Source organism: Chelon labrosus (genome assembly GCF_963514085.1).
Source record: "Chelon labrosus genome assembly, chromosome: 14".
Classification (NCBI taxonomy): domain Eukaryota; kingdom Metazoa; phylum Chordata; class Actinopteri; order Mugiliformes; family Mugilidae; genus Chelon; species Chelon labrosus.
The window spans coordinates 22765510-22790784 of NC_140347.1; the positions used below are offsets into that span (position 1 = coordinate 22765510).

At 42.7% G+C, this 25275-nt stretch overlaps 1 protein-coding gene across 2 annotated transcripts; it reads right to left on the bottom strand.

Annotated features, from left to right (window-relative positions):
- On the bottom strand, nucleotides 1-24937 carry vsnl1a (visinin-like 1a; the record flags this gene model as incomplete). 2 transcript variants are annotated; one of them, XM_084560178.1, is made up of 3 exons in its annotated part: nucleotides 24654-24937; nucleotides 2258-2473; nucleotides 1-198 (listed from the first exon to the last, which is right to left on the bottom strand). In XM_084560178.1, exons 1-3 carry the CDS (start codon nucleotides 24813-24815, stop codon nucleotides 1-3), a joined length of 576 nt encoding a protein of 191 aa, XP_084416304.1. In that variant the 5' UTR covers nucleotides 24816-24937. The 2 variants fall into 2 exon arrangements, with proteins under 2 accessions (XP_084416304.1, XP_084416305.1); XM_084560179.1 differs by lacking the exon at nucleotides 2258-2473.
- Nucleotides 24938-25275: the final 338 nt, after the last annotated feature.

Below are 25275 nucleotides of genomic sequence, written 5' to 3' on the forward strand. Positions count from 1 at the left end.
CTATTTCTGGAGGTCACACTGCAGCAGTAATACGATGGACGGGTCGCTCTTGGCCGCCTCCTTGAACTCCTCCAGCGAGATCTGGTCGTCGTTGTTCTTATCCATCTTGGAGAAGATCTTGTCCACCCTCTGCTCGGGCGTCAGGCCGTCCTCGTTCATTTTCATCATGATCACGGTGCCAACCATCTTGTAGATGGCCTGCAGGGGGAGAAAGACGGCAGCACATTTTAAGCCTGCACTTCAGTTCCCTAGTTTCTTTTTAAATTTCCTGAGAGATTGAAAAAAAAAAAAAAGAAGTCATTAAGGAAACATGAAATGAGTCTTCTACTGAAGCAGCGGCATGGCTGCATCATCTGTCTGTCTCTAATAATGTCTTTTGAATGAAAAACAACAAGAGCGTAGAATAATTGCAGTAACCCTTTAGGCTTTTCATACTGAGATCCTTCTACATTTCAGAGTGAAATATGAATCTCTACGTCGTATGTTTCTTTTTATATAAAATAGGATTTCCAGATTTAATTGGATGGTGGATAGTAATGTGATGAAATTAGAGGTATTATTAGTATTATTTAGTCTATTTGGCCCCGGTCCCGTGTCCGTTTTGCAGTTTTTATTTTTCCCTATGTTTCCCTGTATTTGTCCTGAAGCATTTGTTTTGGAAAGTGCAAATAAATGACTACACATTTTTTTCCAGATAACTTGTGCCTCTCTAATGTGTTTGTCCGCCTCCACCATGCTACCGTACGTACACCTTGCCTTGCGACGCAGCTGCTGCACGTTAGACCACCGTTTGCTAATGGACTTCATTGCTCGAACGTTCAAAGCGTGATTGCATTTTTATGCCTCATTTCTCTTTCAGTTATGTCTTTTTCTGAGTAAGACAAGTTGAATGGTTTTGATACGTCATACGTAAATGTAGTAAGAAATAAGGAGTGAAAACACACACACACACAAAAACATTTCAGGGAACTGGGATCTGGTTTCGTCTAGCACTAAAGAAACCCTTTGTAAACCTGCATGCTTGTCTTGTCGTGTGTCGTGTCAGACCCTTAAGGCTCAGCCCCCTTCTGTATTACCTTTAACTAGGTACATAAAAAGTAAATCTTAAAGGGGAACTACTGTTTATTTACAACCTGGACCTTATTTCTGGCACAAAATACGGTCGTTTACTCACCCATATAACTTTTGGGTCATTTGTATTCCTTCAGGAGATAATTAGATCAGCATATATCCATGTAGTGGGAGTGACTGGGGCACCGAAACGCAGCCTCTAAATAACGCATTATCTGCCGCAAATCTCGTTCAGTCCACCAATATTTTGTTATGATACGCTAGTGCTATTCCCTGTTGAGTCCGGAGTTACCTGTTATCATCATCCGGGGTCTGTAGGTCAATCTACAGACCCCGGATGATGTCTTCTGACCTGGATGATGTCGCCTCTGAGTGCCGCTCGCGCACCCGCGACGGTCGGCTTGTTTACCTGTAATTTGCTACTGCTAGTTTTTTTGCAACATGGCTTAATATTTTTCCAACTCTGAGGTTGTGGATGAACCATAGCAGTACGATAACAAAATATTGGTGAAATGAACGAGTTTCGTGGCAGATAATGCGTTATTTAGAGGCTGCGTTTCGGTGCCCCAGTCACTCGCACTACGAGAGTGAATATACGCTGATCTAATTATCTCCCGAAGGAATACGAATCACACAAAAGTTATATGGGTGAGTAAACGACCGTATTTTATGCCAGAAATAAGGTCCAGGTTGCGTTCTTCTGACTCAGCAAACTCTAAAGCAAACAAATAATGCATCACGGGCTCTTACACTGCAGCCATTTTGGGAAATACACTATGGATGTTTTCTTGCCAAGAGTTAAATAAGAATACTGATTCCATTCTCATGTCTAGACGTTTAATAAAGACGGGGAGGTGGCTTTTTTTGCAATAGGTAGTGTGGGGCTTCCACAAACGAGAGGGTTAGCAGCTCCATCCCCAGTATATGGACCACATGTCAAAGCATCCTTGAGCCTTGTGACTGTAAAGATCTTTGAGTACCAATAGGTAGAAAAGTGCTGTATAAATGTCATAAATTTATCAGTGGTTAGCTTAGCTTAGCATAAAGACTGGAAGCAGAGGGAAACCAGCCTGGAAGACCATTCTCCCACCAGCAAAATTTAAGACTGCTGTCTACAGTGTAAGTTTTCCCTCCAAAACTGACAGAATTGTTAATATTATAAGCTCTTTATTCCTTGCTGTGTTACCTCAATAATCTCCAGCATCTCCACCCGTGTGATCTTGCCGTCTCCGTCCAGGTCGTACATGTTGAAGGCCCAGTTCAGTTTCTGCTCGAAGCTGCCTCGCGATGTGATGGACAGCGCGCAGATGAACTCTCTGAAGTCGATGGTGCCGTCGCTGTTCTTGTCAAAGGTCCTGAAGGCGTGCTGGGCAAACTTGGACGCATCGCCGTAAGGGAAGAACTGGGAGGAAACACAAGAATATTTTTAATGAGAATGTCTTTCAGCCAATTTGAGCAGTTGGGGATTAGAGCCTGTTATGTTTCATTAAACAGAAAAGCCTTTAGCATGGTGAAAAGAGGTGGCAGGTAAATGAGAACAGATGGTGTTAGTTAGAAGCATAATGACAAAGAATTACTTGCATTTACCATCAGTAGACATTGATCACCTGAGGTAATTCAGGAAACTTCGATTTCCTATGTTGATCCAGCGCTTAAGGCACCAAGTTTGAAGAATACTGAAGAATGTGCAGGGCCTGCCACTTCATCTTGTCTACACCCTGCAGTGTTTCCTCTGAGATACACATGAATTCTAGTTCTAAAACAGGAAACAAAAATGTATTGATCCCTGAAGGTGAAGTTGTCTTCTCCCTCGGGCCCTTACACAGGAAGGTCATGCTCCCTGGTAGATGTATTTCTTTTCTCTCAGAAACTTCCACACACCGGATACACCCTGACACGTGTGACTTGGACATGGGTCGACCAGTTACACGACCTTCTCCCTCCCAGCTTCCCTTTGCAGTACTTCCCTGCTGAGTCCTTATGCTAATTTGAAGTACATTTACATCTCTTAAAAACTGGATTAAGTGTATTCTCAAACTCATCGGATATGCGGGTGTCACCTTGAGGCTAAATCTATTGAAATTCTGCTGTCTGGGCTCCTGCAGGTCTTGTGGAGCCCATATGTCTTACCACTTACTTTGGTGGTCTTTTAACTTTCATCTACATCCATGATCTGAATTTCAATTTGTCCAACACTTCAGTGCTCTGTAGCAAACGACTGCACCATTCAAGCTGCTAAACATCATGTTAGCCGCATCATGTTAGCATGCTGACTTAGCTGAGGTTGAGCTTTGCGGCTAAAGATTAATAAACAAAAGTATGCATAAATCTGAGGCCACGTCCATTGCACACAGTTTCTATAAACGCTATAGATCAGTTAGGCTAAAACTTAAAGCTCGACGCTCCAAGCCATCCATGTCATCGCTGCATGCCAGCACAACATGCACACGAGGCCAGAAGTTAATGCAGTGACTCTGTGGATGACCGCTCAGCTCGTCATCTACTGTAAACCAGAAACCCCGTGGGTGGCAGCAAGAAACCGAGCGATTCATTAGATATAACCTTCCACTTGACCCCTCTGGTAAAAACTCTCAGAGCCGAAGGGTAATCTAAGCTGAGTGAGGCTGCTCTCTGAGGACCTGCGTAAACACAAGAGGGTAGAGTGTTTCAGCTTTCGTCAAGAAATTGTTTGAGATGTTCCATTTTCTTTCCCTATTTTAGGAAATGGTGTTGTTATGATGGTGCCGATTCCACAAAAACAGTTAAGTCACAACTGAGTACATAAAATGGAAGTCATAAGCAAAGGAATCATAGAAAACAAGAGAGGCAGATGCTCTTGAACTTTGTGTTATCTTTGTGGCTTTTGTTTGCTTATATTTAGTGACCACTGCAAGCACACATTTGTAAACTAAAGGTGAATTAACATGGAACAGATGAGATACCTTTAATAATATCTGTCTGCAAATGTCAATACATCCTGCTTGCGCTGGCATTTGCAGGACCAAATGATGAGTAGCTAAGCTGAAGTGTACAATTTTAGAAGGTTTTTAGAGTAAAACATCTCATTTAGTTTCTGGCATTCTGAATACTGGCTGTCTTTTTTAAAGCCGTATTAGCATGCTGTAAACACTGACAACATTTTCCTGCTTTCTGACAATTCTGTAAGTGGTGAGAGTGAACCAAAAGATTTAGGTACAGATTCAGGTGAGGATTTCCTATAGGATCATCACTACGGGCTTGTGGGAAGCAATGTGGTGCAGTTGTCAGCCTTGTTGCATCAGAGCAGGAAGGTTCTGGGTTTGAACCTGCTGGCCGGCTGGTGCCATCCTATGTTGAGTGTACATGCCCCAGTCCAAAGAGATGCATGTCAGGGTAATTGTTGCTTCTACATCGGCCGTAGGAAAGTTGACTTGCCTGGAAACCGGGGCAACTTCCCATCCCCACGAATTTCTGGGGGTGGAAAATTGGCCTAGGGTCACATTGTAGGGAACTGATTACGCTCCAGCAAAGATCCACTGGGTCAGTCAAACCATTTGGGTGGGCTTTATGCTGTGATGGACAGAAGAGCAATAGTGACGAAGACATATACGTCATCTGAGCGCCGTGGAGTTGAATTTGTTCACAACAAAATGGTTGTAGGACTGACCAGTTGCCTGTAAAGGTATTTTTTTCCTCTGTATCCGTTGAAACACACCTTAAAATGGAATCCAAATGGAGTGGCTCATATTCTGATAAATGTGGTCCGTGACCAAAGCATTGATCTGGCAATGCGCCTTGACTGACCAGTTCTTGAAGATTTCTTTAACCACTTGACAGCAGCAGAAATGGATGTAAGCAGATGTACTGGTTACTCAAATATACATCCAAAAAGTTAGCATGTATTGATGAATTATGTCTCCTTCTCGTTTTGGTTTGGTCTCCACCAGCTGCTGATACCTGGCTAATACGCGGCTAATGCTAGCTAGTCGCTAACTGTCCATCTGCAGCAGGTTTTTAAAGTGTTACGCCTAAATATGTAGTAGTGAAAATCAAAACAATGAGGTTCTGGGCAGTAAAACCAAAACACTGAGCTAAAAAAACCTGAAACACCTCACTTCAGAGAAACTGCAACCCGTCCACGTCATACATAGCAATGCAATGCAATGTGAATATAAATGATTGATTATAGCAACTTTAAGCTCCAAAACAAGAAGCACGAAATTTCAAAGCAGTTGAAAAATATCCGTGGCAGCTTACGCAGAGAGCAATCAGAGGCACGTGTACTTTTGTTTCGGGCGCCACAAGACAGCTCTACACCGTGTCCTGGCCCACGTGAGTGGCAGACAGTCTCATCATACACAGAAAAAGGCGAGGATGCAGCCCTTGCTCTCCTTATAGTAACAGCCCCAGCAAGCAAAAACCGTCTGGAGTCACGACGGGGATGGGGACGGGGGCGTTGGGAGTCGAGGCCGTGAATCCTAATGGGAAAGGAGAATGCAGCGGATCCAGAGAGCGAGAGTGGGAGGGAGGCGAAGAAGCAGACAGAAAGAGGAGGAGGATGAGGCTAGACTGCTTGAGTCAAGTCGGGTCGCAAAAACGGCCATCCGCAACGAGGTCCCGCCCATGTAGATTCTGCTGCATTAGCAAAGCGATCGGACTGCAGTGAGAAGTTGAGAAGTTAAGACAGCCAGAAGAGAAGCACTGGTGTGGGAGGGGAGTGTCACTGAGGAGAAGAGAGGCGAGACAGGAGAGGGGGAAAAAAAAGAAAAAACGGAAAGAAAAGATGGAGGAGCAGACGAAAATGAGTGGGACAGAGAAAGTGTACGGAGTATAGATGGAGACAGAGCTCCGATCCAGGTCCCTATTTGCCCCTCCTGGCAGGATGAAGCACGTGGATGGATGGGACGGCGTGAGAAGGGTTGAAGGGAGGGAGGAAAGCGGGGAAGTGAGGGTGAGGATGGAATGTGTCGGGGAAGTGATGCGGGAGAGCCGTTTGAAGGGTGGGGAGGGGGAGCAAAAGCCACTGCAGCTTCCGCAATCTGGGAAGTTATGAAACACTTTGTTATGTAAAAATGGAGAGAAGAGGGAAAGAAACACGTCAGAGAGAGACATGGAAACAGACAAGAGACGGCAACACAAAAACAAAACACTCACTAGGTGGCACGCAATTACTGTTTAACAACCGAAATGACCAGTCAGGACTGGAAGCGGCCGTCTCCTCCACCTTACAGCCACGGATATTGGGCTGTTAACATTTCCATTAAGTCTTGTTTCTCTCCTGATCTGGCTCCCAATTGCTGTTATGGCCGTTTGATGTGGCTGCTTGCAGTCGGCCATCAAAGGGCAGGCTGTGCGCCAGGCCACTTCTGTCCTCTCAGGGAAGAGCGAGGAGGACAAGCACAGCTGGCTTAATAAAGGCTAATGTCGCCACGGTCGTGCGTGCAACCAATAGTGTGCCACGGCCTATTCTGTAAAACAGCTACCATAACCCCGACATTCAACACACACACACACACAACCCAAAACATGCTGCTGGTTAAATGGAACATTAAAGCCTGCATAATCAGCCTGCAAGCTGGCACCGGTGCTGATCCAAGAACTGAGAGCGGCCAAGCCAGTGAAGGGGGGTGGGGTAGAGAAGGGAAAATAGAAAGATGGGAACGGAGTGCGGGAGAGAAAAATACTTCACAAGTCACACTTAATTGAAGGCCATATCACGCTAACAGAACAGTGGCTGACTGTGAGATGAATCCTGCAGCTCCAAACACGGCGAGGCGGCACAAAGTGGTGATTCAGCAGCAACCCTCAAATGAGCTCATTAGTGACAATTGACGGATGACTTCAGTCTGGTTTCGAAAATAAACTTCAGACGGAGCTACCCGGAAACGTTCAGTCCAGGTTTCTCTTTGGCTGAACCTCCAGCGCTGCCAGCTCTTCAGATAACACTTAAGCCGGACGGACATCTGGCAGCTTAAAAGCTTCCACCGATGAGCTCGCGCGGGTCAGGATTTAAACGCCATGAAGACGTATTTACCATACGCTGATTCTGTTGCAGTTTGGGAGCTGCGTGTAACTGGATTACTTATCTGAGAACCAAAAAAAATAATAAATAAATAAATCATAAGCCTTCATAAGTGAAAGTGATCTGAAGCGGCCCGCAGTAACTCATTTTAGGATTTGTGGTTTGAGGGCAACACCACATTCACTGAGACACTCTGCTGTCATAAAGCAATACGAATTAGATTTATAAATTGCTTTCACTTTGATTTGTTCAGAATATTATCAGGTAATAATTACGTATCATTTCAGTCAGTTGTGTCGAGATCCAGTTAGCTTTTCCTGCAAACTCAGTCCACTGAGTAGGATAAGAGCAAGTCTCACCACTTGGGAGCTCTCTTGACAATGCCACCAAGTAGGTATTTTAGGCTATCAAGCCCAGGTCCCTATCTAAATGAATAGGAGGGAGCCATAACTGCAAGTTCAATGGCTAGCCAGACGTAAAAAGAGTCAATTCAGATTCAAACAAAAACACTTAAAAGGTTTGGTTCCTTTGCAGCAAAATGAGGTTTAAACATCCTGTTTAATCGCAGGTTATGCAACTGTTACACACGCGCCAGGGTTCACAGCACCATCTTAATTTATGTCTTCATCCAGGGTGCATTGTCTCTGGATCGTCTCACCAGAGAACTTCATGTATACAATAGGCAAACAAAAATGTGAGTACACTTACACCGCACTCTGTATGCGCCTGCTTATGCTGGCTTATCAATGTGCAGTGTTATTAGAAATATTTTTACTACGCTACTGCGACTGCCTTGATGCTAGTGATCGAAACGCACAAAGATGAGCATAAACCCCTTCCTCCTACTAAGTAACTGTGGAGGACTATTAGAAGGTGGAAGACAGGACACTTTATTGTAGCTGTAGTTAGAGATTCTTGTTTTTGTAAGTTAAGCAGCTGCAGTTCAATGGCCGCATGGGAAATGCAGACTCTGCCAGCAACAATGAAAATTATTAAATTCGAACACACCCCCATAATGAAATCCTACTGGCGTGTTTTCTGTTAAGAATTGAGTCCTGCTTTGCCAGGCTAGAGACAATAAGTAACCACAAGCCCTACAGCAAGCCAGTGAAATGCACTGTTTTCAAAGTCAAAGTCAAAAAAGAGAGTGTTTTTTGTGACGTCCAAATGTTTTTTTGTTTGTGTGTATCTATTTTCTGCAAGAGTTGCATTTACTTATTTTTAACTCAAAAATTTATCAAACACACAGCACCACTGAAAAGCTTGGACACACATTCAGTGGTGTTTCTTTGTCTTTATTATTTTCCACATTGTTACAGTGAGTGAATAGGGCTCTTCACTGTAGAGAACTGTGTACAAACCCTACCTCTGAAAAACACAACTGACTTTATTAAGTCAAACGCATTAAGGAGGCAAGAAATTCCACAAATTCGCTCTTCACTCCTGATGACTAACCTCATGAAGCTGACTGAGAGGATGCCAAGAGTGCAAAGCTGCACTGAAGAATCTGAAATATGAAACATTTAGCAATTTTTTTTTTTGTTCACTACATAATTCAATGTGTGTTCCCTCATAGTTTTGATGTCTTCAGTATGAATCTACAAAGCCTGTGGACTCAAACCCCAACCACACACACACACACACACACACACTCCCAGAAGATGAGATTACGTGTGATCATTCATGCAGTCACTGTTCCATAATGCCTGTCCTGGACCGCCGCCACGTCAATGCCATGCTCTGTCGTTTGTACCTTAGTTTTTCACTGATTGAGTCTGATCCCAAACCTCTCTCTCTCTCTCTCTCTCTATCCATTTTGTTCTACTCGCTGCTTCTGTGACGTAGAGACTCATGCTTATAACATGAGTGCATGCACACACACAAAGGCCGTTCTCTGCACACTGTCCCGAGCCTCTGACCTCTTTTGTGCTTGTGTTCCCTCTCCCTAATCAATATGGATGGTTTAATATCATTTTTGTTATCATTAGACTGGAGCCAAGAAAACCAAATCCTTAAGTGTTAAAATTGGAATATCAAAGAATAATACAATAAGGAGCAATATCATAAATATGTGAGTGGAATTTCTGGTCTAATGTTATTCATGTTTTGAAACTGCTTTCTTAATGCCCACAAGGTCATCTCTCCTTGCTTAAGGGCCCTGCAGGACACTTTGTTCTGCAGTTATTGTTATCAGCAATACCAAGCTGATTTTCTATTGGCTATTCATCTCCCTGGTATACAAGTGCAGGTTGTACACGGTCAACTGGAGACTGTAACTCGCCCTTCAGAGCACTGGAGTACTTTATTTTTTCCTGAGCGACGAGTCTTTAGCTTTGACCTGTTTCCTATGGTTCTCATCATTCCACCGTGGCGACAGAGGGCTGCGTAAATAACGCCTTGTGTTTCATGCATCCCTTTGCTAACATTGTCAGATGCAGTCAAGCCTATTTGGGGAAATGCGCAGGCAGAGCCTTGGCTTGACGGGACTGGCTGTCGGTGCATATGGCTGTTTGCATTGCTTCGTCAAAGCGTCCCTCAGGTGCGGCTTCATCGAGCAGAATGCAAGGGCTGGAGAGGGAGGACGAGAGGCAGTGGATGCATAATCCATCGCAGGGGGTGTTTACGGTGTGCGCGTCTTGTTTGTGCGGGTGTGTGTGTGTGTGTGTGTGTGTGTGTGTGTGCGAGAGAGCCGGCGTCTGCGTGTGTTCTTACATAAACCCTCGGTGACATGCCAGGAAGCTACGGAAACTCAGCCAGCGCAAATCTGTGGCTGCTACTGCTTCCAAGCCTCCAGGGTCTGCACAGATAGGAAACGCACACACGCACAGTCCCCTTTGCTCTGCAAAATACATTCTTAATCATCCCCTTGTTACTCACCGACTGATGTCTGCTGTAATCACAGTATCCGCAAAGCTAGATACGTAAGCAGTATTTTATCCCTGAGAACATTTTCCACAATTGGCACTGAAGCAAGCGCTACACCTCATTGTAATCTTGTTAAACAGCCGACCTGACGAGAGGAGTTTCATGAAATCAAACCTCTCTTGTTTTTCTCCATTTGGATTTTATAATGGCCTCTCCACGTGATACGTTTTCATTGTTTGTGGTGGAGTCTGATATTTCCAAGCTCGATTAAAATTACCTTCCTGTACGCAAAGAAAGGAGGCACGTATGAAATCCTGAATTACAATAACCATCATCAACACTCTTCAGTCTCTGGTGTAAACACACTGAAATTTACTGAAAACTACTTTGCACATTACAGTGCATGCAGTTATTATCTACCGATTTTCCTCAGTGAAATATAGTTAGTTTGTTCTTACTCTGAATACATACGCCAGTTGCTCTTCTGTACGTCTGACAAAGCTGATGGAGTACTGTATTAATCCGCACTTGCTGTTACCATAGTTACCACGAGGGTTGCCAAATCGACCAGGACTGCAGTCTTAAGGATTGCAATTTTTAAATGAGGGTAAACAAGTTTTCTTTTAGCGAGAAGTTTTTTTTAAACGCCTCAGAGTCAGCATGGAATCTGGAAGATCTCATTCTGCCCGCCCTGCGGGAGAAAAACAGCCTCAGCCTCCGTTTGACTGCTGGCGCGATCAAAGATGTGACAATGAGACGAACGCAGGCACCTAGCGCCGGCTATTGTGCTGCTTCGAAACACACACACACCGTATGGCATTTGTTGGTGGTCGCGGTCTGTATGTGTGCGTCAGTCGTGAGAGTTCAAGCTAGACGGTATGCTTTCGAGAAGAGGAGGCCCCTTTATGGAGACAAAAACCAAAGACGATAAGTCTAACTAGTACTAGTCAGGGCACCCATTCAAACCATAGACTGATGAAAATGAGATTCAGCTTTAGATGGCTGGCTAAGATGTCCAGAAAATCGTCTGATTCTTGAACCGCATTCAGGTTGTGATTTAAGAGAGGACTTTGGCACAGACCTGTCCATGACCCTGTTTATCTGTGGTTACAAAACACCCAGCTGGCTGCACTAATTCTGCATGGGGGAGTGTATATGACAGCAACAGCAGATGGCACCATTGAGTGTGGAAGCATATTTCACGCCTCGGGGGACGGTGAGGAGAATAGTTGGCACTGGGGAAAGAGGAGGCTCCCATGAGAGGTAAATACATACAACTACTTGTGAAATTCAGAATAGATCACAAATCAGAACGGCTCATTGGGATGTTACAAAAAGATATTTATCAAAATATAAGCATTCCACCTGAGCCAGTTTTCTACCTTTTCGAGTCTAAATGAGATAGAGAGAAGTGGCCGAGGTAAAAGGGAAGCAGAGGGTGACTCACTGCTGGCTGCTAGGCTTGGCAGGTAGACCTGAGGACTACCCTCTGCTCCTGGTGACGCAGAACAAAGTGAGACAGAACAATAGAGAAAAAAGGAGGACTTGCTTTGCTTTTTATCTTCCCCTGCCAGTGGCATGTCCACAATGTCTAGTGCTGGGCAGCTGAACGTTCAGCAGCTCTCGTCTTAAAAAGCTCATAATCAGCAGCAGAGAGGCGGGGGAACAAAGGCGGGAGCGAGGCGCGGCGGCCTGTGTGAAGGACGGAGACAGTGAGGAAATACCACATGACGGAAACGCGACGCGCCACCTCCTTTTTCAGTTTCCCCTGGACGCCTACAGTATGGTTCATTGCTTACTGTACATCGTGCTTCCATTTCACATGTCACATCAAAACCTCCTTGGGTTTTCCTCCTGAAGCATACATTCATCATTCATGCCTGCTCAATCATGTCTGTGTGTCTGTGCACGCATGAAATCTCCTCTGAATCTGCATGCAAGCGTTGGTGTGTTTGTAGTCCCTGCTGCCACGACATTATTTCCACCTAACTTAACAAGAGCTCAAATGCCGTCAAGGTGTCTAAAATGGCTTATATCATCTACTATATACTGAGTTCAGACACAAAGACCAAAGTAACAGACAAGTCTGTGACCCATTTTAAGCACCTCCTTCACACACCCGGTAGTTTTTGCCAGCTGACTCCTGTAAGTAATTAGCAGCGCTGTGATTTAATTGTGAAGTGTACTCATGCGCTGCATTAAAATGAACAGTAGCAACCTCCATGTTTCCCTGTCTCTCTGTCTGCTTCTCGCTGCTACGGGCAGGTTGCCTTCTCTCTGGTGACTGTTTGAGTCTGTCGGAGGGGTAACTAGTCTGCAAATGCTCACTTCACTTCTCTCTCTGTCTCCTCTCTCTTTAACATTAGGTTTCCTCGGCACAAATGCCTACAGTAAATCTTTTTTATCTGGTTTTCTGTACCTTAAACAGTTGCTGTGCAAGCTGTTACCAACGCACTCTCTCGAATGCTAATTTTGCCCTGTTCCATCTATCTCACGTTCAAACACATTGTTTCCCCAGAGGAAATGGCTAGCAGAGACGGTGAATGCAAATCAGCACCAGATTGTGAGTGAGTGGGCAGTCTGTCGTTCGTCAACAAACTCCGAAGGTTTTCTGTATTTCCAGGATCAGAAAGTGCTGCTCTGGTTTGTTTCTGCGAATCTAATGCTCGACACAATCAGTCAGTCACCTGCCGAGCCGCATCAGGCAGATCCTGACACTTCTCATTATCAATGTGACTGCAAGGCTGTATGAAGGTTCCAAAAGCTCTGCTGTGTCGTGTGATGCTACCACTTGTTTCCCTGAAGCGTAATAGGCCTAATGTTATGTTTACCATAAATTTATGGTATAAATACCATAATTTCCTCTGACAGCGACGGAAGAGCCGGGGGAGCTCCTTAATTCAGGTGAAGCTGGCCCTACATTGTAACAAAGCTGCAGGAAATCCTGCCAGAACCAGTTAAACATCAGTTTGTAACATGTACTGTAGAAATCAGATCATTTCTGCTCAGTTACCAGCATCGAAATTAGCTTCAAAAATTCAGAACTTGTTGGTCCACATACCGTCTATGTATATTATATATCTTAATATATTCTATTCTTATAAAATAGTTTTTCAGAACCTACATCCAGCATGTATCTATTCCACCAAGCTGAAGCAAGGTAAATGTGTTTGACTTATGGATGTGTTCACAGAGTTGTAGATAAATGCTGAGTGCTATAATTTTATGGGTATTTTACATGCTTCCTTCCATCCCAGTTATCACAGCAGTCACATCTGTTTCAATCTGTGTTATTAGCCTCCGTAATGAAATGTTTTTGCTCATCTGTATGTGGGAAAACAAAGCTCCCTGTGTAACTTCATTTTGGGAATCGGCTGGCTACAGCGTACCCATGGGGAATGAAATTCAGATGTTGCAGATTAAAAGACTCTAGCCACATATCCCCAAATGGCTTTATTCAACATCACTCATTTGTTTATCTAACTGTTCAGATCATATAGATGCAATTACTACACAATCTGATGCCTGACACGAGCTGCAGTGTTGTTAGTATCATTTTGTGGCAGAACGGCCTTTGGCTTTCAAGAGTGTCATGTTTTCACTTCCTTTGTCTTCAGTTCTGAGAATAGTTTTAATCTGTATTGTAGTTTGTGCTTGATTGTGCTGAAGGGATGGCTGGATTAGAATGGTTGTCTGTCTCTCTGTGTTAGCCCTGTGATAGACTGGCGACCTGTCCAGGGTGTACTCCACCTTCCGCCCAATGACAGCTGAGATAGGCTCCAGCCCCCGCGACCCTCCACAGGACAAGTGGTTACAGAAGATGAATGAATGACTGAATGAATAAATGAACAAATGAAGGATGACTGGATTACCAATTTATGGCTCTCTTTTTGAGCTAATCCTCTATGACACCTGATTTCCTCAATGTTCACCATTAAGTTATTTCCTCTGTGACAGCTAAACACGTTATAGGTGCTTTTGCATTCTTCAAACACAGATTTGGTGCTGATCATCTCTGAAAGATGCCTTTTAAACTGGCTGAAAACACTATACCCCGGCAACATTAAACATCGCAAACCCTTGATTCAAAAACAATATTTGAATATGTACTTGTCTAGTCTTCTGATATATGATGGCCTACACTTTTTTAAGGATTACATGGTACCCTTTCTCCTCAGAGGAGGACATTTTCAACATACAATAACGTTTTGTTCTGTTAAGTTTCTCAGTCATCCAGTGTTACCCAACACCCACAGATGTTCCTGTTAAAACCCAATCTCCCCACAAGTCCTTTAGAACTGAGGAAGCTACTGAATCAGAGGTGAAATGTTTTCAAGAAACCCTACAAGTCCAGTCACCCTTGTTTTAGCATGTTTGAACACGTTAGTTTTTCTGTTCATTTGGCTTAGGCGTGGAACGCCATGGTGCTCCTTGATCTTATAACAATGGGAAAACCGTGAAGATGGCAGGGAACAAAATGTATGCACAAAATCAACTCACTTAAAAAAAGCAAAAGATATTGTAGATAGAGAAAAGAACCAAGAGAGATCACATGAAACTTAAGTTTACATAGTACTCCATGAGACTGAATTAGAATGGCAGTCCTTAGGAGTCAAAGTCAAAATAAGAGTGGATCTAGTGTTGGTCCTTGGGGATCACCTACTGTAAATGCAACAAATAGAAGCGTCCTCAAATAACTCAAATAACTTGGTGGGGCATTAGTGAAAATAGGTAAAAGTATTGATTATTTAGGTTGTATTCTTACACCCTTAATGCACACATTCTGACATATGCTTACAGAGAGTTAGATAAGGCATATAAATTTTCACGGAGCAAAAAGACAATTAGAAGACCTGAAGGCTGTATGATGTTTATAAAATCTGTCTTGAGCACCTCTAAATGTTAAATTTCTATTCTTATTTAATTTGTTTCATCTTCATCTTTGCCTGCACGAAACAGACTTTAACTCCAAACAGACATGACTGGTATTACTCTTCTCATCTATCTGAGATATTTCCCAAAATCTGTTCCTTTATCTTTTGATGCATTGGACTAAACATTTAAATAAAAATACAACAGAATATTAACAAAAGAGAAATACGGGAAAAGGGAGCTCAAAGAGACCAAGGAGAGAGAAAAATTACAAATGGCAAAACAAAAAATGAGAGAATAAGGGAGTAAAAATACAATGCAAGATAAGGAGAGCAGCAGAGAAAGAAAGGGGAGGCCAGGCTCCTAACCTAATCATGCCCTACTCCAAAGCACAGCGGGCTGGAGTGCTGCTCCATTGATTAACAAGGCTCATTTTATTTACAGAGCGCCTTGACAAATACAAGGCGGCCTGACTTGACTTTGATGCCGTATTTAAATCCACCCAGATGCCATGGTCAGATTTGCTCATGTCCAGTGCTGTTTTAGGTGTTTGAGCTCTTATCCAACATGCAATGTCATTCTGACATACAGCGGGTGTAGCTGAGAATACATACTTCATGTGTTATATTATTTCCATTCACACATAAAAGTGGAAATTTTGTACAAAATAATATCTTGTTACTATATCCACACAAAGATTAGACTGACAGGGATTCAGGATCTCTTTCCTGGGTGGACACTTGCCGACACCGTGGCTTGAACCCTTGTTAACCAGCCGAGGTCCTTCTCACTGCAGTCCCTCCGCACCACGTGGTTTTAACCTGCACTATGAGACTAATAGCACTGTTGCATTTCGCTATAATAGAGGGTGTGCTGCCGGTTATACAGAGAGACCATTTCCCCCTTGAACAGACCCTATTATCTTTGAGCATCTAAAGGCACTTACAGTACAGACTTCCTCTTCCCAGCTCTTACGCCTCGCAGCAGAGGTGAGGCTCGCAGAAAGATGCTGAATAATTCAATTACGTCTTCACAGTCCGAAGTGAGACATGGCAAAGAGGCCAGAGAGCAGCTGATAGGTCAAAAGCATTTTATTAGTATAAATCTGTCCCTTCCCTCTCTCAGCCTCTGTGTGTCCATATTCTCCTGTGCAGCTCATTTCGGCTCCATAACGTCTGCAAACACCATTAACACCAATTTTCTCCTCTGAAGGATTGGAGAAAATTCACAATGGAAAACCACTGTTTGTCATTGAGAAAATTACAGTCTGCTAATTCAATGTCAGGTTCTCCTCCCTGTGGGCTTTGTAAACATTGTAAACTACTCACTATCATAATGAGTGAGTCATTTATGACCAGACTTGATCATTATCATTTGTCAGCCTCGGATTTGTTTCTGAGCTCAACTCATATCTTCAAACGGGAATCGAGGCAGGATCGTTTCTATATTGGTGCTCAAGTCAACGCAAAGTGCTTCTTGTTGTTAATAGAATTTCTTGCCTTTCATGAGGCACCTTGTGTGGCGTTCGGCTGTGTGTGTGCGTGTGTTGTGACAATGATAGAGAAAGGCATGGGAGCTTCTGAGCTGACAAAAGCTATTTTTAGTGCATGGCAGCCACAAGCCCACTTGGACAGAGAAGAAGAGAGGTGAGAGAGGAAATGGGCAACAAGAGAGATGGAGAAAAATACTGTAGAAAGGAAAAACAGTGAGTGGAAAAAAGCGATATTGAGAGACGGAGAAGAGAGTTGTGATAATACAGTTTTGTTGTGTGAATTTGGGTTTACTTTTATTATGAAATAGTCCCAGTAATTGCAACATGTTTGTCATTGAGCATAACACTTAGCCTACTGCTATCTGACAGACAAAGCAAACAAAAAAACATGCAAATTTTTGTCACTTGTCACATGAGCTGTGGGTCAGCTTGAAATATTTCAGGAAGTGCGCGAACAGGAAGGAGCAGCAACAGTGATCATTTAGATGGAGGGCTGCAGGAGACAGGCTGCACACCTCCCACTTCTCCCCGAGGCAACCAGCTCCTTTCACTGTGCCCTGCTGCTCACATGCAGCATAACATCAACAGCTGCTTACCCAATGATGGGAAAAGACCAGAATGAGTTTGCTTGACTGCTATATTAAAATGACATTAGTTTGTTTTGCTGTTCCCCAGAATTCTGTGACCTGGTCGACATTTGTTGTTTTTAAATGTGCCTTTCAAATAATACTGATGTGACTTGACTTGTGACATTAAAGTTTAGGAACAAGACCACATCTCTTATCATTCCTTTTCCCACACTTACCTATAAAGGTGAGTCCTAAGCCTCTCCCTCTCAGTTTGTCTCAGTTCCCAACCCCCATCCTCCACATCCCTCTCTTTTCTTTTCTTTCACTTCTAGCTTTTATTCCAGCAACCAGGGTGTCAGGGTCTCACTACTCCATCATCGTTCCTCCATCATCATCCATCTACACATCCCGCTCCCTTGATGCCTTCCGTTTGACCCCTCTCAACCCTTCATTCATTTCCCTCATGTCCTGTCTTCCAAGAAACATCTTTGCATCGGTTAAGGTGTGGTCTTGGACCACATTTAATGGTTTGATGCTATTAAAAGGTATTTAACTTTCAGTGTCTACAGGTGTCACCAAATCAACCAGGACCGGAATGTTTGAGACTGCCACTTTAAATGAAGGATACATAATAAATAAATCAGTATTTGCCTTAATATCTAATCACCATCCCGTTTTTAACTAGCTAGTTGCACTGAATATCAACTAGATTGCTATTTTCAATTTTATTCATATAGTGTTGACAACAATGCAAGTATTTTAAAGTATTTATAACAGCACTGCAATACGGATGTTCCTCTATTCAACTCTATTATTAAATTAAATTAAATGTGAGTAGGGGGTTTGTGAGAGTTCCGTAGCTGAGGGCTATAGCCACGCCCTGCGTCACATCCATCTGAATGGTTATAAAAGGAGTTTCCAAATAAGCCCTCCTGGAACAAGGCTGCCTTTTATAACTAATTTTCCGTGTCAATCTAATGCTGCATCTCTGTCTTTTTTGTCTGTCTTTTGTCCCCTGCGATTAAGCGACATATGTTTCCTCACAGAAACAGGCTGTGAGCCAGATGATGTCAGTGTCCTTCTGTCGCTCCATTTACCTTGCTATCACTCGTCCCCCGTCATCTCTCTGTCTGTCTATGTGTCTGTCTGTCTGTCTGGGAGGGGGCGCTGGGAGTCTCTCAGTCAATGCTGCTGAACGGTCACTGCTGTACACACACACACACACACACACATAGATGTAAGCGCACCCGTCAACAGCCAAAAGCCTAGAGGCTGCGCAAGCGAGATGCAACAGAGCGGAATCCATCCATACATCTATATTCAGGTCAGCGTTTGCGTGTGTGTGTGTGTGTGCAGCTGTATTTGAAAGTGTGTCTGAGCATGAGACAGTGTCGCAACAATGCTTTCAATCTACAGCAAGGACTTGTTTCATTCACTTTACATTGCAGCTAATCCAAAGCAACAAACCAGAAGTTGAATGTGTAAATAAATATATATATCTGTGTCTTAAATGTGATATTAAAAATGGCAATTGGAATGCAAGGCCATATCGAAAGCATTTTTCGAAATATTTTCAGCGTTTGCAGACATCAGGAGCCGTGACATCGACTGCAGCTGGAAATGTCAACCTGCTTCCTCTATGTTTCTTTTTTGTATTTCCATGCCTGTGTTCTGCACAGGACCAATAACAGAGTAATATGAGTGGAAGGGACAGAGCTGCTGTTTGTAGCTGAAACCAGACAAAAGTCTACTGACGTGAAAATGCTACCTCACGACAATAACACCAATTGGCAGGAGACCAACACTAATAATGCTCATTTTGTGTTACGACAAATAAACACACCACAACATGCAGACATCCCACAACAAGACTAACAAGGTGCAAACAGTGTCTTACATTAATATATCATTGCACATTTCCCCACTGTGGGATAAATAAAGGATTATCTTTATCTGCAATTTCCTGTTTTCAGGAAAGGAAGAAAGAATTATGTTGTGTGGATCACTGTCAAATGCGTGTGTGCGCATGGCTGTCAGTGATCGTCTCCGCGCACATCAAGTGCCAAGAGAAAAAAAATCTAGTGACAAAATCTATCACCTTAACATTTCAAGGAGTGTCGTTATCCTGTTACAAATGGCTCACAGAGCGGCTGGCGTGTCAGGGATGAGAAATTTCACACGCTGTGGCATGCAAACGCTTGAGTGTGAATTGGCATGGAAGCCTCCCTTCCATTTTTATATCGCTGTCTAGCGTTGGCAACGCAGCTAAACGCGAAAATCCACTGGGAATCGAAAGCTGCAGCAGGTCACTTTAATGATCTTGGACAGAGTGGCTGGGATTTATGAAAAGTGGCACTCCGCTTCGGGAGCTAAAAACAGAGGAGATGAGGCCTTGTTGTTCTGAACCTCAACAATGAAAGAGTTGAGGGGTTTTACATAGTTTTGTTCTAAAGTCAGCTACCTAGTCTTTATCAATGCAACAGCTCAGACTGAGTTTCTTTGCGACATGACAGGTTAGTTGACTGATTGATTACTTCATAAAAGATTTAATATAAGAACTAAAATGTTATGCCAAATCCGTGGCCTTTACTAAAAATATGGGAGTAGCAATAATAGCTTATCTGCTTTCCATCATTTACTTTTATTTAATCCTTATATTACTCTGTTGGATTCACACACAAACTTAAAACCAAATAATGGCGAATGAAAGGATGTACAGTCCTAAGAACGATGAATGTGCAACGGTGATCAGCAGTCATACTTCAATAACAACTTTCCATAAAGAATAGCTCATTTTTCATTTGAAATGATTAACCCGAGGGCTTAACTTCATCCATCCATCCATCCATCCATCCATCCATCTATTAAGCCACTTTGTGCCTGTGAAAGTTCTGCACTGATTCCCTTACCCCAAAATATGCATTCAGATGAACTGTTCCCATTTCCCATGCTAATGGACACTTAAATTGTGGTATAACCATTTGGAAATTGTCTCAGTTTCAGCTAAGTTTTGAATCTACATTCTTAATGTCTCTGTCTATTCAGTTTAGGAAACTGCAATCGTCTGATGACTTCTCTGGAGTTTCCGGGGCCACGGACAACATTTAGGGGTATTTGGTGTAGTCAGATAACAGATAACGGATACTGTGGGCCGGAAACCCCTGCTCTGTGTGCTGGTCATTCTTCACAGCCTGACTAGCAACTTTGGACAATGGATCTGGGAGTTCAGAGACGACATGTACGAATGGACAGTCTATCTGTTAACACGCGACCTGTATGTGGTCAGCTCTAAGTATGTGTCTCTAATGACCACTTGTGATCAGATATCAGTTCTGACAAATGTTGCCTACATCATTTGGGACACAGCAGAATATTACACAAACGGCTGCTGTCTCAGAGCAATGGATCGCTATCAATATCTCTGTTTCCGAACCATGAGCAGTGCTTTTTGTACTTTGTGTGCATGGTAAACCAAGTCTTTCTTTTTTGATGCCTTTTCTGACGAAATTACACAGACTTCTCAAACTTTTCCCCAAACAATATTAAAAGGCTCTCCCTACTAATGAACAGATGAGATTTTGTCTTTTCTGATGATAATTCGAAATTGCAGTTGAGTGCACGTATTTTTAATTTTTTTATGAATGAATGAGGCAAAACTATGCTTATGCGAGAAGAGTTGAGTACACAGCCAATCCAGGTTATTTTCTAATGAAATTCAAACTAATACACGACCCTCATTCCTGATCAAATGTAAGAAGTATAAGGAGCGATCAGTAACCGTTACGGTACACTCACAAAAAATATTGTAGATTATATGTGACACACTACTGTTACACAGCATCAAATATGCCGTCAGATACAGTGCTATTATTTCCGGCTGACTTGCTACACCTGCTCTCCATCCCTTTGCCTGCGTCTTAACTAAAAGAGTGCGAGACGGAGCACAGATGGAAAAAAAGAGAGAGAATCGTGTGTCTGTGTTCAACCAAAACAGTACATTAACTCTAGGCTGGCAGCCGAGTGGAGGTAACACTGCATTTAGCACCCAGGCAGGGAGGCTTCTGGACAACTGTCACAGGTGCAGGGGGGGGGGGGGGTTAAGGTGTGAGGACGGGCATGGGAGCGAAGGAAAATAAAGATCTCGAGGTGCACGGGCGGAAACCGAACCCTGCAAACACCAATATTCAAGCGCAGCTCATACATTCACACCACTCTGCTGCGTGCGTCCAGTGCAGCTAATGACTAATAAATAATGTACACACACTTTCCTTCGCCTGCTTACTTTTCTCATCTCTGCCCCTTTCCGTTTCTCGCTTTCAGACGATGCAAACACACTGTTCCGTCTCCCTCTCCGTCTCCTACTGAACATATGACGCCCCCACCGCACAAACACGCAACCACCAGAACCCACACGGAGTCACTCTTCACAGGAACAATCTGTCCCGTTAATGTGAGGTCGCGGGCAGGCCGTTTTTCCACTTATCAGCCCTCTGGATTTAAATAAAGCCCTATCACTGATACACTGTTGCCTAGGAACACAATAGGATGCCTCAATAATAGGATTTACCCCGAAGCCTACAAGACCCCTTTTGATGTGAGCCGTGTTGCCCCTTTTGTGCAGCTGAAGATTTTCCCTCCGCTGTTCCGCGTGTGCCGTCACGCTCTGCTGTAAAGAGATTTTAAGCAGATATCTCTTGTGCCTGTATTCCTATATCGGAGCTTCCTCTTATTTCCCAGGTTATTTTTGGAGTTCAATTCGATAAAAAAAAAAAAATATATATATATATATATATATACTGTATATATATCTTATCTTACAACACGCTGTGAAGTACTGTTACATGCTACTGATGGTACCATTTTCTATAGGCTATACATATTTGCAACGCACAGTATTAATAAGTGCATCTGGCTCTGGTTGTGTTCTATTAGTTGACATTGTTGCTGTGGTTGTATAGCATGTTTTTTGTCCTTGATGTCAGTGAATGCACCACGTGAGAGACGGGAGTTATTGTAGAGCTGAGAGTTTGCCAAGCGAGAGCCTCTTATCAGAAGTGTCAGACTGACCGTGTTTATGGTTCAAGCTTCAATTACCTTGCAGAAAAGCCTCCGTAGCTTCCTTTGTGAAATACAGATTTCATTGTTGTAAAGCATTACTTTCTACTGTGTTTTTATGTGCGATGTCATCGACTAGTCGACGTCGACTCCACTTTCACCACATATTAGTCGACTTTAAAAAATCGAATGAAAGTCATACAACCCCTAATATATATATATATATATATATATATATATATATATATATATATATATATTGCTGCTTTTTGGTAGGTTTCAACGTAACCTTTGGTCCAAATGAAAATATCATTTCTGTGGATACTTTCTTCATCGGCAACAATAACCTTATTTATTTCTGATGTTTTCCATGTTTTTTTCTATTTTTCTTGTCTCAGCTGATGGCATTTGGAGGAAGTGCACCCATGACCTCAAACCCAGGCATGTCTTATGTAACAGCAGCCCCCTCTGGTTATGAAGCATTTCCTGGCACCACTGATAAAAGATTAATGCCTATTCTTATGCTGCTCGGAGTGCTTTCCTCAATGAGAACTCTCAGAAAGTTCAAACTTACAGTACAGGAAGGCATGGGACGTTGAGATCAGCCAGATGTAGCAGCATGATTGGACATAATGCAGTTTATTAATCACTGCATGATATTGCCCTGCACTTAATGCACTGTTTATATTTGTGTTGTGCTTTCCACAGACGTTCTGTGTACGCCTCAGTTACTCCTTTACCAAAATCTGACAGCTTTAAACTTTTATTTAATACTGTTAAAAGATAGTCAGAGTCATGGCTTATAGACAGATGGTCTCACGGATCTCCTCTGTCATATCTGAATCACTTTTCCATTAAAAAATTATTAAATTACGCTTTCCCAGGTCACTGCTGAAGTATCACTTTACACAAGGAAAACATAAAAACTATTTTGTAATATGAGCAGCAGACAATAGTATTACTAACATTAATACTACAGTAGTGTAGTAGTAGAGAGTATTTGTTAGGCTTTAGCCACTTATTACTACATAGTCACGACCAATCTGTTTTTTTACATCCTTGTTATTTCTGTGAATGTGTTGCACCTTGTTTTATAAGAGTAAATGAATAAATCATGGAATAAATTCACACCGCTCAGTCAGAGGTAATGAGATACGGTAGAATACGTATTAGCATGAGAAGATAATCATCTGAGCGCCTCTGATATCAGCCTCTCTGTTGGTTTTCTGCCCAGATACAGGAGAGGGCGAATGGGAACATGGCTGGATGCCTGCTAAAAATCTAGCAAGGTTTATAATGGGAATGCAATTCCCCTCTGTGGTTCTTGTGGTGATTCAGAGTGTATTCATGCAACCCAACCAAGCCCGCTAATAGCCAACGGTGGGAAAACCCACTAAGAATGCATTGTGCTGGTTATATTAAAATGAACAAACAGCTAAAATGTGACACAGATGCTTCCACTAGATACCACACAATACCCTTACTGATGCTACTGTCATCTATAAATGGTACAAACATCTGCAAATGGTAATAGTGTTCCAACTATTACTTATTATTACCTATAGAACACGTTCTTATGTAAAATTAGGTCTGGATTGTCTATGGTCCATTAGAAAAACCACTCTATTAAATAAAAATGAGAGGCTAACCTGGAATTAAAGCTGCTAACTCCTAAATACTTCATATTAAAAATAGATAACATGGCCATGAGTAACACATAAAATCAAACCCGGAGCTCCTCTTAGCTTTACTAAGAATTTAGCCTCCTTTTTTATTGGGTTTACAGCCTGTTTTAGCTCAGTTTGCTTTATTCTCACTGAGACTTGTCGCACACATGCATTGTGACCGCTGCAGGGATGAGGGACCAGAACAGTTAGCGTTTATCTGGTGAATATAGTGAAGCATCTAGCAGGTAAAGAGAACTAAAGCAAAACTTGGACTTTGAAAAAATTAGCCTGGAAACTTTGTACCAGAGGTTTCCCTTCCCACAAAATTTATGTAAGAGAATTTTGGTCTGGAGTCGCCCTGGGATTCACTGTGCAAAGATATGATGAGGCGATGGACAGAAGGATCCATTAGGTGGATTTTATTTGCAACTAAATGGCTGCTGTGAGAGAATCAACATGTTTAGCTCGCATCTGTCGTAAAAGATATTGTCAACAAAATAAGTTTAAAGGACAATTAAAAGCAATTAAGGCATTTGTGAGGAAGCACACATCACATATGCACAGCGTATACACACCTTTTAAAGAATGCTAATGTTTATAATTGGGTAGTTTGCTGCTCTAGTTTTACTGCACTCAAGAAGGCTGAAAAAAATGCTTAAAACAAATGTACCCAACTTTGAAAGTCCCAATAAAACCCCACAGGCATGCAAATTGCATTGCCATAACAATTAGTATACCCTTTCTTGATAAACTATTTGCAGATACTGTAGAATAGCAAATGGAGTACCACAAGATTAGCAGTGATTTATGCCAAGGCCTCTTTATGCTCCTCTGACAAACTTTACATCCTTCTACTAAACTCCTTTGTTCTTTTCACACTATACTAATTATACTATATCTTAGTGGCCTAACATCTACTGCTTTGTTGAAATCTAGTCTAGTCCTGCTCTGGGTTTTGTGCGCCGTGTGTGGCCAACACATACAAATGGGTGTCAGTGTTGTGCTGTGGCGCACAATGTGTGTGCAATCCATCAGATGAAAGTGAGTCAGTGGAGCCTCACCTTGACATAGAGCTGCTGGAACTCGTCCAGGTTGAGCCGGCCGCTGGGACAGTCCTTGAGGAATCCCTTGTACCACTGCTTCAGCTCATGTTCATTAAACTCTGTGTTCTTCACCAGATCCTCCATCACTTCAGGGGTCAACTTGCTGTTCTGTTTCCCCATTTTTCCTGCAGAGAGGGATCACACGGGCAAAAACACACACACACACAGAAAAATTTAAGTTAATACAAAACACAAAGAAATACATGCTGCGAGTCTGGAGGGCGTTTGGAAACCAGAGATTTCTAGAGTGAACTGTGAGAGTACAAACCAAAGCTCCATCTATAAATAAGCTTTAAAACAAATGGACTGTAACATGAGGCATTGGAGTAGTGTCACATGTTGGGAATTAGTGCTGTTCTGCTTCTGCTTCTGCTTCTGCTTCTACTTCTCGGGTAATAGGGTCAGTTTGTAAGACACGCAGCTTTCTTTTTTCTGTCTTTGAGCAGCTGCATGCCCTGATTTTTTTGTTTATCGCTGCTTCATTTTTGGAGGAACTCTCAACCTTTGGAATCCATTTAATCAGAGCTTTCGCATTGCGCTCATTAAGAAAACATGAATTACGTATTCATGTATTTTAATG